This window comes from Rhodnius prolixus, unplaced genomic scaffold, assembly GCF_049639745.1.
Source record: "Rhodnius prolixus isolate KJV_2025 unplaced genomic scaffold, Rpr scaffold_2, whole genome shotgun sequence".
NCBI classification, from domain to species: domain Eukaryota; kingdom Metazoa; phylum Arthropoda; class Insecta; order Hemiptera; family Reduviidae; genus Rhodnius; species Rhodnius prolixus.
This window is the reverse complement of record NW_027411592.1, coordinates 27,507,114-27,519,228: the sequence shown is the minus strand read 5'-3', so window position 1 is coordinate 27,519,228 and position 12,115 is coordinate 27,507,114. Positions and strand designations below refer to the sequence as shown.

General features: G+C 31.4%; 1 protein-coding gene and 1 long non-coding RNA gene across 8 annotated transcripts in view; one reads left to right on the top strand and one right to left on the bottom strand.

Annotated features, from left to right (window-relative positions):
- Positions 1–10,745, top strand: part of LOC141449348 (H(+)/Cl(-) exchange transporter 7-like) — a 122,610-nt gene extending 111,865 nt beyond the window's left edge. For 4 of the 7 annotated variants that reach the window (XM_074118707.1, XM_074118709.1, XM_074118705.1 and 1 more), the window contains 7 exons: positions 191–363; positions 700–882; positions 2,882–3,094; positions 5,693–5,836; positions 5,932–6,021; positions 8,966–9,046; positions 10,582–10,745. In XM_074118707.1, the coding sequence (XP_073974808.1) occupies positions 191–363; positions 700–882; positions 2,882–3,094; positions 5,693–5,836; positions 5,932–6,021; positions 8,966–9,046; positions 10,582–10,680 (983 nt within the window). In that variant the 3' untranslated portion in view covers positions 10,681–10,745. Of the gene's footprint in view, positions 1–190; positions 364–699; positions 883–1,237; positions 1,429–2,881; positions 3,095–5,692; positions 5,837–5,931; positions 6,022–8,965; positions 9,047–10,581 lie in introns of those variants that run through there. The other 3 variants (XM_074118706.1, XM_074118708.1, XM_074118710.1) reach the window with 3 other exon arrangements.
- Positions 2,948–4,233, bottom strand: LOC141449350 (uncharacterized). Its single transcript, XR_012455471.1, has 4 exons — positions 3,893–4,233; positions 3,349–3,450; positions 3,170–3,194; positions 2,948–3,086 (listed from the first exon to the last, which is right to left on the bottom strand). It is a non-coding gene; the product is annotated as an uncharacterized lncRNA (long non-coding RNA).
- Positions 10,746–12,115: the final 1,370 nt, after the last annotated feature.

Here is a 12,115-nt window from a genome sequence, read left to right as displayed (position 1 = left end):
ATACATTATTGTAATTACATTATAATTAACTCAGTTTTAATTTTTTAATTTTGATTTCAAATAAAAATACCCTTTGTCCAATTAATCAGTTTGTTAATTCTAAAGCACTGGCTTTTCTAAAAACTGAAGAAGTCGTCAGCCAAAAAATAGTATCAATAAAATAGAATTGTAATATTTAATTATATTTCAGAGGCAACATTCGGAATGAAGGCTCTTATAGTGTTATTGATATATTACTTCACACTATCTGCTGCTCTTATGGGAGCAAGCATTTCAGGTGGAATTTTCATTCCCAGTATGGTTACTGGAGCAATTTGGGGGCGTCTCTTAGCGGAATCACTACTGATATTGGCCCCACAAACGGTTAGTTTTTTTTTTATGAACTTTTAGTTTTTAATAATTGGCTATATTATAAGCTTGACTTGCCGCTTTAGGCAATTTATTGCAAGTATGCCCTTATTGTGCCCTTCATGTTTCTTTTCCCGAGTGTCACAAAAGATATTTTCCCAGATTAACGTTGGGGATTAAGTTAGCACGGACCTGGTTGTGAAGACGGCGATGAGAACCATTACATATACACCCACCTTCTCAGTAAAAATCTGCTGCCTAAAATAGAACTGTTTCTTGTTAGACTGTGGAGTCAAGTTTTTTAATGGGACATTGATGATTGTGAAATATTATTTATTTATTTTTTTTTAGAAAGCCTGGTGTCGTCCACAGATGTACGCTTTTTTGGCAGCAGGAGCCCATATAGGCGGGACAACTAGAATCTGTTTTAGTATAGGTATAATTCTGCTTGAGTCTAGTGGACAAACGTCATTTGGCTTGCCAGTATTTATTGTCGTTATTACTACCAAAATTGTTGGTGATATGTTTACACATGTAAGTACAAAAATAATATTTATTTATTTATTGTATAAGACAATAAGTCGTTACAATGGAATTGTGTTGACAAACAATAACATAAAATAAAAGTACACTTTTAACTTAAACATATAAAGAATAACTGAAAATCTTTCTTTAAGAAATAAAATGCTTAATATAAAAACCAAGAAAGAAGAAAAAATAAAAATAAAATAATACATCTTACAATAACCATATTTTTTAAAATTATATTTTTAAAAACAAAAACATACAACTACTAATAATGAATGCACTACTAAAAAAAAACAAATCCTGCTAAAAAATACTAGTTTAAGAAAAAGAAAATAATAATATTAATCTCTCTATTTTTAAGGAAAAATTCATATATTTGTACGGCAGGATAAGCTTTTTTGGTTCTGATTCGTAACGACTCTCTCCATGCTAAGCTGGCCATCAAAAACTTCCCTATAAAAGTGTCCTCTTGCCTCTGAAAATACAGGGCAAACGGCCATCACGTGAGTGCCATCTTCTTCCTCTTTGTTGCACAAACATTTTCACCACTAATTTTAAAACTTACATTGTATATAGTAAATTTTGAAAAATGTTTGCCATTTAATCTCAGCTGAGCAAATAGGTGTTTATATTTTAGAGGAATATCCTACAGGAGATAAGGTTGACACACTATTTCGTTAGGAATTATTGCATGCAACTGTCTACTATAATTAGAATTCCTTGCTCTGAGAAGATCTTCATTAAATAAATAAGTCCTATATCTATCAACGATTTACTAGATCAGATTTACAAAAATTATTTGGCCACACAAAGGATGGAATGAATTTATTGATTAAAGTTCGTAATTGTGAGTACCAGTTGAATTCATGATTCATCCTTTCAAGGTGAAGGTTCACCAATGTTGTAAAACAGATTTTCGGATACCTGGATCTGTCCATTTTTTCTATTTTTAACAACCAATTTAACGTTAATTTCAAAACAAACAGGCTTAAATTGACATCACCAGTTTCTATTGAGGAAATGAGGAGTACTTTGGTTAACATTCAAGGTCCTTTTAATAAATCTACATTGTACAGCGTCCAAATCCTCTAGATATCTAAGGCGCCATATAGGGGCACCATACAACAAAGCATTTCTAATTATTGAATTAAAAAGATACATTTTTGATTCCCAAGATTTTAAATTATTTTTATAAAAAATATTAAACCATTGCAGAGTTGGCCTTCCTAACCGCTTCATCTTTAGCTTCTTAAAAAAGTAAAGATCTAGAAAATGTAACACCCAAATAATTAAAATAGGAAACCACCTCCAGCCTAGAAGAACCAAAGTAAAAGTTTTCCTAACTTTTAAGTTTCCCCGCACCGAATTTCAAAACTTTCGTTTTGGCCTTATTAACCTGCAATTATTTCAAACTTGAAGAGGAATCTAATACTTTTGATTTCTTTCTTAGATCGGGGGGCCTATCTCCAAAAATAGTATTAATTGTTTACTTAGTATCAGCAAATAAATAATTTTGCTGAGAAAGGATGGTAAGAAGTCTTTAATTTAATTATTAAATTGAATTAACTCTGTAAATGTTACGCAGATGTTTATCGAGATATTTTGCCACCAATCTTAAATACTATTACCTCCAGGTTATTTCCTACCTTTATTACAACGTGAGCTGCTATGAATCTTCGGACAAGCGTTGATTCATAATGGGACTCAGTGCTCTACCTTGCATTTTTATAAGGAAACGTAAACATATTTACTAACAGTTCATGCACATATAAATACCAACAATGAATAAGTATGAAACTAATCAGAGTTAACGTGAAAAGAGGAACCAACAGTAATTGCTAATACGGCTAGGTACTTTTTTAAGTTCTTTTTTCAGAAAGCCTTGGAGAGCGAAAAAGTATATTGATGGTAGAGAAGAAGTTAGATTATTTTTGTCTGTCTAATTCTGGTCCACATAAACTGCTTTACTCCACATTTTTTATTTATAATTTTAAAACGTTTACAGCCCATCTATCATTCTGAATGTCTGATGAAAGGAATGCCATTTTTAGAAAGAAAGGTTCCACCAAACTGTTCTTGGATTCAAGTACGAAATATAATGAATAAAAACGTAGTAGCTTTACCACAAGTTACAACTGTTGGAGCTATTGTGCATGTTTTAAAAAATACCAAACATAATGGATTTCCTGTGGTTGATCCAGACTTCAATTCTGAAGAGGTAAATGAAATTAAATTCTGATTAAGTAATAATACAAATAATATTTAAAGAATTTGAATATTCAAAAAGACTTACAGAATTAAAACTGAAGTACGTTTTTCTGAAAAACGAACAAATATTTAAGTTATATAAATTACTTAATTGGCATTCTCTTGGAGCTCTTTGTCCGCTGAGTAATCAAGTAATGATTGATAAAGGCTTTATTATTATTAATTATTTACACATAAATCAAACAGCATTCAACCAAAATTTACCTCCAGCTGCCGGCCGTTAGATTTTTCTTCCCTAGAACCTTCTGATGCCTCACTGTCGGAGTGATGAATTGCCCATCACTAAACACTGTCCAGAGGCCGGCTCTGAAAAAGGTTTCAGGTGCCAATAACCTCAGAAATAGATACGTCTTAAATTTTTATGTATATTTACACTAGTTTAACATAATAATATTAATAACATCTTAACTTAATCACGGACAGAAGCATAGTTTTTTGTATTAATTAAAATAATGTACAATCCCAAAGCTTCAGTTGCGACTTTCCTAAACATCCCACAGTGCATTTATAGTGAATATGTTGTAAGAGTGATGTACAGTGGAGTCTATATTATTATAAGGAGGACAATCTTAAAAGTTCTCATTTTTTCACTAAACTTATCTCTCGATTTTACATGACAATTCTAATTTTATAAAAGTAGAAAATGGCACAAATGATGGAAGAGTGGTTATTACAATGTTTTCACAGAGAAGATACTACCCTGTCACAAGAGCTGCTCAATAAATATTTGGTGCTAAAAAAAACAAACCTTTTTTAAAGTAATAATTTCTTGCCGACCCGTTTATAACCTAACAAACACACAATGGTTAGGCTACGAATGCTGACAATTGAACTGAATCTTGAATGTCTGTTGACTCATCAAGCTGTATGGCAAATTTTGTGTTTTGTTTAATTCTTTCCATTAATTGTTGAAACAGGTCCTCAGCAATTTTTGTAATCCTTTTACAAACTATATCACTTGATTATGGAATTTTACGCAGTTCATCTGCAGATCTGCACTCTTTTTTCCATGTACCAACTTAGTAACTATAAATACTATGGGCTTTAGAAGTTCCTCACCAATTGTAAAATTAAAAATGATGCTTCATAGGACGCTAATAAGTATTTTTCTTGGACCATAACATATTTTTCAAAACTTAGTTTTTCTTTTTTTGAATCTCTCAAAAGCTTTTCAAAATATTCGACTGTTTTATTTGAGTGGGTAGGTATGAGGTGTCATTCGATTCGTAATTTTATGCAGATGTGCCTTTTGGGGGTCTCGAGCTGCACATTGAATGGGAGAGGAGTTAGCATCATGTATGTGTGGCCCCCTCCAAAATTATTATTACTAATAACTCTGTAAATCTTAGTCCGATTTTGATAAAATTTAGCAAGAAGAAGTGGTTAAAGCTCCCCTACGTGACTTTAAAGTGCCATCTGCTCTTACACTACTAATACTACTACTAGTACTAATAGTACTACTAATAGGAAGTACTGCAATCGTTCAAATTATCGACGCGTGAATAGATTTACGTCATTAAATTGACATTCGATTCGAAATTTTATGTGGATATAGCTTTTATGGATCTCGACATCTACAACATTAGAAACGAGTTTGCCTCACTTAAGTAAGGCCCCTTTTAATAATCAATCACCTTCGACGAATTTTGATAAAATTCGAGGAAGAATTGGTTTGAGTTTTAGTGCGTCACATAAAAAGTACCATCCTACTCTTACAGCTATTAAAGATAATTATTGCCATCGTGCGTATTTGAAGTTTACCTTTACCTTTTAGGGAGAAGTACTGCAAACACAGATTAATTTTTCTTACTCGTCTTAAAAGGAAGTGGTGCAATCGCAGTTGAATTTTCCCATTTACCTAATAATCTATAATAATCAAACTATTAATCACAAGTAAAAATAAATACGTTATAAAAAATAAAAAAATATGAATAAAAAATTCATAAACCTTTTTAAAAAATGCTTACACCAACAACAATGATTTTATTTTTTTAATTTATTTACTTTTATTTTTTAAATGAAATCGTCGGTTTAAGTTCATTCTTCGATTAAAGTGATTGTTACATTATGTAGAAGTGAAGCGTTATTAATAATAGGTAATAATTAATCTGGGTTAATTAAAACTGTCCGGTAGGACATTTGTAAAAGGGTTGATCGTCAAAAACCTACGTTGAGACCCTATTTTTCTACTAATAAATGAAGTGGAGAGCTCTTTAAGGAGACTGCGGAAAATCACATTAGATCACCAAGCAGAGGACCGGTTAAACGGATTAACAATTTGAATAAACATAATAATGTTGTTTATGATTTCAACTGATTGAAATAATCAATACTTGAAATGTTTCCGTGCACCTAAGGACTTTTTTTCAATAATTATTGCCAGTTATTTATTTATGAATACTACTATTTCTTTACTTTGTCTGTGTTTTCCCGGTTATCACTTAGCTGTGTCTCCCATAGAGTGCAAGCAGGGATGCCCATGTTCTGGAGTATAATAATTTTATTACTCACTTATGATTTTTTATTTATTTATTTATTTTTTGTTTAGGAAGGAATTGACTCCTACGGACAGTTATTGGGATTAGTGTTAAGGGACAAATTGTTAATAATTTTGAAAAATAAATTATATGGAAAGGAGTCTTTTCATGGAACTTTGAATATTCTAAGAAATCAATTCGACACGAATCTCAAGGTTAAAACTCCTTATTCATTTGAAATTATGTTTCTATAAACACTTTTCTAATTATCGTAATCTTAAAAGTTATGTTTAATTCTGGCATGTTTTAGTTAGGAGATATTAGATTTGTAAAAGGAGAAGAAAAGAAAACAGTTGATCTGGGCCGATTTATGAATCCATCTCCAATGTTTGTTCAAATGGTAATCTCTAGCATGATTTCATTTAAGCTTCGCAGAAGCGCGACTAAGTTGAATATAAAAAGAAAAGTTAAAAGCATACTGAGGTTTTTAAGGAGCAAACTCGTGAACTGCCGATTATTAAAAGATTGTGAAAGCCTCTCCTATTGAGGATGTATCCCTTCCACCTACAACACTTCTATCTTGTTCTCTTCTAAACCCCGCGGAAAATTCAACCTGGGAAGGCCCTCCAAAGCTGTTCCCTCTTCATTGCCTCCTCTATATAAGGGACCGTTTCGGAAAAAGTAGCTGCTTATCCCAAAATCCTTCCGATCCCTGGAAGATGTCTTCGAAGTTAAAATTTAGGCGAAGTAAATGACGAAATTTATAAACTTAGAATAGTTCATATTTTTTAGCAGAAAATGCGAGATAAAATCTTTCTAAGTTGGATCTACAAAAGTTAAAAACTTATACTTTATGGTATGTAGAGGTAGTTTAGATTGGAATAGAACTATGGAGTTGGCCGAGGGCTCGTCTGTAACAGAAATATCATAGAATTTTGACCAAGTCATCTTATAACTTTCTAATAATGTTAATGCAAGTCTTTATACCAAAATGATTAACCCATGGTTGGTCCGAAATGAATGAAAAATAAATTAGAAGGTTATTAGACTGCACGTAGATACAAAAAAAAAAAATCAGTAATCATTGTTTTTAGGTTTAACAACCAATTTTTTGTTTTAATTAATGGAGAATGCTGATATGAAGAATATTAAAGGTCTTCATTTTATAAACCGCCGCTAGGTAGCATGATAGTGCCAGTTACTTTAGGCTAACTTTAGCAAGAGAGTTTCATACCAAAAAGAAAGTGAAGTTCCTCAATTATCTACCATTGGTATATTCTACTATATTCCATATTATTAAACGAACATCTGTGCTTAGTTCTATCTGTAACAGAGCTACAAAGTAATATAAGGAGTTACATGTACATATTCTTTTCTTTCCAAGTTTTATAAACTGCCAGTAGATAGTATTCAAGTGCTTTGCTAGTTCTTCTTTTCCACTTTTTTTTTATAAGCATTGTACTGGATTTTTAACTATCAAGATTTACCTTTAGTAAAATAATTAACTCAAAGTATTAAACAGAATAGGTGCTACTTTAATTGAGAGTGTTGACCACCAAACTTAGGAAAGTTAGACTTGGTTGCAGATCTTGGAGTGATTTCATTTTTGTGTTAGGAGAAACTTATACTAAGAGTCCATCTTTGATCGCGACATTTGATATGTAGTTGAAAATAATAAACCCCGTCTGAAAATGAGGCATTTCCATTTCAGAGAAGGGGTTATTTAGTGAGTATGGCACTGTACTCAGTTCGAGTCAAGCTGCCTGCACTTAGACTTTCCTTTCCTAGAGGGATGATGCACAGATGAGTTCGTTACAAAAAAATGTCCGAATGTTGCTAATGACCACTTTTATTTACTTTTAGTTACTTGATTGTAACTTGACTTACTTTTTTTTTTAACAAAACTTTGCTAATTGTTTAGATGCATAAAATTGAATTTGTAGTTACCCAGAAAACATTATTGTCTTCTCTTAAAGGAGGTGCTATATCATTTCCTGATTACTTTTTCTCTAAAATTCAAAGGTGTGATTAGTTTAGGTCTCTACTAAGCTAGTGTTGAAGCTCGTTGCTTAATTAGTTAAAAAAATATGTCTTTCAACCGTCTCTTCGATGTAGAAGAAATCTTACACCACATTGAACCATCCTTTAATAGACTTGGTGTTTCATAAAAAAATTTTAGGAGTCACTTATATCGAACCTTTCCTTAAATAGTACTTTATAAAAGATGGCTTGGGCCACATATTTTTATCACATTAAAACTTTTCTTAACTGGCTTTATAACATTTGATGGGGGTAATTCCCATTAAGCTTAAAAAGTGGTTTTTGCAGTTTAGATAAATAGTTGTCTCCATTTTTGAGAAATCACCCAAAACTGAAAGACGATTCTATTTTGTTGCACTTTATTATGTATAATACATCTGTATTATATCAAATATTACTGCATTCTATACAATACATATGCCTCTTTGCCTGTCACACCAAAACGGCAAATCACATGAACTTTACATTGTGTATTTGTTTTAAGTACCAAACGTTGGAAAGCGCTGGAGTAAGAAATGCCCAGTGGAAGAGCCACTTTATCGAATCGATTTCAGGTGTTTTCTTACTTTGAACTTGGCACACCAAGTGCAATACTAAAAATTTTATAACTTTATTTTGAGAATTCAGCCAAGCGCAATTCAGTCAGGCTTTCTTCTAACTCAGGTCATTTCAATATAATGTACGATCTACGAGTATACTGAGTTACAATTTACATTCGAAATATATCTTGTTATAATCTGAATAGATTTTTTTCATTTTTTAAGAGTTTTTTTTTAAAAGTCGTTTGTAATGATTTTGTTTAAATATTTTATACATTACAATGTGTTGATCTATCATTTTCATTTTAGATTGTAGTGATGGTGAGCAATTAATTAATTCTACTATGTTCAAATGAAACATTTTTCTTAGAATTTTTTTGTAAGCGGTTTTGTTCAGAACGGCTAAGCTGTTTCCTAAAGTGCCGTTTGGATGTTATCAACGTTTTCAAGCGTTTATGACTTCTAAGAATAGAAAATATCTAAATTCTGAATCGGGAGATTATCATCTACCCGCTAGTCAAAACGGATTATTCTAGTTTTTGTAAGTTTCTAGTTAATTGCATAAAGATTTGATTTGAAATTGGATGCAATGGATGTTTAGGCCTTTAAGGTTGGCTTGCAACATTTTCTCTGATAAAATGTGATAAGAAAGTTCGTGTAAGTGTTCACTCCAAATTGTTCCTTTATAGTTAGTTATAACCTACATATAAGAACTAGTAAGCGTAATATTTATGAGTCGAAATTCAATTTCCGTAATATTTGCAGGAGACGTCATTCTCCACAGTGTATGCTTTGATGGCCGGATTGGGAATGAGGCACTTATTGGTTGTAAACCAATCAAATGAGGTAAATGTTACGAGTGATTAATTAAGTGATGGCTGTGCATTGAAACCTGAACTTTACTTCAGCAAGTTCACTTTTAGATTTAAAATTGTATTATTGCTTCTAATATTCGCACAAGTCGATAAGTTCCTTGATATTTATTGGTTAATTTCTGAAACATCACTTTTCCAAATATTTCGAAACTGAACATGTGCTTTCTTTAATGACTGATGTATCATGAGGTTGCTATAGGTGTGCGGTGGTTATATTATACTGTGGTTATAAAAAGTATCTGTTTACTTTTTAAGAGTTTTTTTTTTTAAAGTCGTTTGTAATGATTTTCTTTAAATATTTTATACATTACAATGTGTTGATCTATCATTTTCATTTTAGATTGCAGTGATGGTGAGCAATTAATTAATTCTATTATGTTCAAATAAAACATTTTTCTTAGAATTTTTTTTGTAAGCGTTACTCATTAGTTGATGAGTTAGTTTACATAATAACCGAACCACTAAGGTAGAATATATTCTTGAAAAATTTGGTCTTGTTGGGAAACAAATATTTCCAAAATACAGTACATGTACAATGTGATAAATGAAAAACTAAAACCGGATAAAAGTCATTTTTAGCCAATCTGACAGCGCAAATTTTAAAAATTGTATGCTGAATATTCTATTGCAAATAGAGGTGTGAGTGAATGATAAAATAATTGCAACCATGTGCTACTTGCACCCACAGTTGGTATGAATAGTTTACCACCAGACTGAATGTGTCGCTTCTAGCCGAGGATGGTGTACGTTGGAATATTAACCACCACTGCAGAAGTTTTGTATTATTACAAGGGATGACACACAAAATTTACCCAAACTCCTTTTTGTCAATTGTATTGATGAATAAAAGAAGATCTTTTTGTGGTAAATCAGTTTATTGTCCCAATTTCTTCCACCTCACTTGCTATGGTGCTCCGGCGAAACAGGCAGAATAGAAGTTTTGCCAATCCAGCTTTGGGTAAGCTGAATCAAGTTGAATCAAAATTTACGAGTGCTGAGGCCGTAGAGGTCGATGCGCCAAAAAACAAATTAATAAGAAATAAATAAAAATAGTTTTTTGTACTTGCAAAATTTTTGTGCTTATACTGGAATTTGGATTGCTTCTCTTTTTCAATTTATCTGGTCTTTTAATATTTTCGTTATGTGCAGTTCTTGGACTTAAATTAAATAATTAATCCAGAAATGTGGATGGTTTCTCCAAAGCTGATCTAAGCATTACAATATTCTATGAGTGTCCTCTAAAAAATGCAAAAGCTTTTTATCTCATGTCTTTTTTTTTTTTATAATTTATCGACAATTACCATTCATCCACTCATTTCGACCGTCATCAACTCATTCTTAAATTCTGTAACATGTACCGAAATTGCATAAAAAGAAATTTGTGGTAAGTTCAGTTTTTTTAATTTCAATTGATTGTTATCTAAGTTATATGATCTCAAAAAACATCAAAGAACCGAATAGTCCTTGTGCATTGTAATCTAATTAAAGTATTATTTTACTGCATAGGTTGTAGGCGTAGTAACAAGAAAAGACATTGCTGTACACAAATCTGAAATTACCTGTTGCACTGCTGACACCAAAGTAGTTCCATTAGTTGATGAGTGAAGACTATACACCATGTGATAGTTGATATTAGGCCTTAATAAAATAAATAGATTGTCTAAAAATAATGTTCTATTTATTTAATATAAATTAAAAATGTTTCTAAAGAATATGGTGGGGGCTAATGAAGTAAGGTGTAACGTTCGCCAGGGAAGAGTGGGGTTGTAAATATTGTGTATATCGTAGCTACGGCTAACTGACGGCAGATACCTAATACTCGCGGTCACAAGTGCGTCGTGTGTACACCCGTTTCCCTTTGTTACGTTACTATTGCCATTATTCGTAGCTTTTTTCTCTCTCTCAATTAGTTCACCCAAATGAAGTTCTAAGTGCAGCTTTTTTTCTCAAACAAACTGAATCAGCTTAATTTATTGGTTTATATTCTCATGGATTCTGTGTGACCAGCACAGCAGGTAAATTAAAGTAATATTTTTTTTCTAAAATTGAAAGTATCTTTTATAAAAAAATATTTTTATTCACGTTTTTGTAGTTTGTAAAAGTGCAAAATCTATTCGAATGAACCGGTTGAAGTTGACAGGCATGTAAAAAAATTGAATAACTGTAAATCTCATTTTAATGAGATTCAAACGAATAAGTTAATTTCTTATACAGATTATGGTACCGCCGACTTACAGCATAATGAGTTATTAACGAAAATATTCTGCTTTTAAGATAAGTTTTTTAATTTAAATGTTTTATTAAAATTATAAATTAAATGTTGTTACACAATGTTTTAAACTTGCAGCCCTTGGGTCTTATTTAAACCATATAATAACAACGATAAAACAAAACAAAATATCCTAGATTCGTGGTTTTAAGAAGCTTTTAATATTGAATAAAAGGTTTTAATATTGAATAAAATAAGAAATTTTGGTGAATGATTTTTACACCTTTTTTTTGTTTAATACCTTACCTCTAGTTTCAATTTATATGGCATTGGTTGAGGTCGTCATCGCTATACGAAGAAATATCAAATTCTCGAAGATTAAAGACAGAAATTTTTTTTTATTTCCAAATTATATAAAATCTACGAAGAAGAAAGTGCAGCTCAAGAAGAAATGATAAGGCAAGAATTGTGTAGTAATGATAGTTTTTTAATGAATTTTTTTCCAAACTTTTAATTATGTTTTTAATGTAATAAGTATTTAAATAATTTCTGAAAATGTTTAATTTAATTTTATATATTAATGTAGTAATTTAAAGATTAATTCTATGTTGATTAGTCAGGTTGTAAAAGTTGCCAATATTTTTTTTATATGCTGACTTAAAAAAAGGGGTATGTACATATTCCATACCATAACCCTTTTGTACCCCCACCCTACTAAGAAAACTCAGGTCAGAATTGTACTTAAGAATAAACAGTTCTTAACAAGGCTATGTTGTAGTGATAGGCAGAACGAGACCGCCTGTGGAGTCGAAGGATTTGAATCAGTTCCAG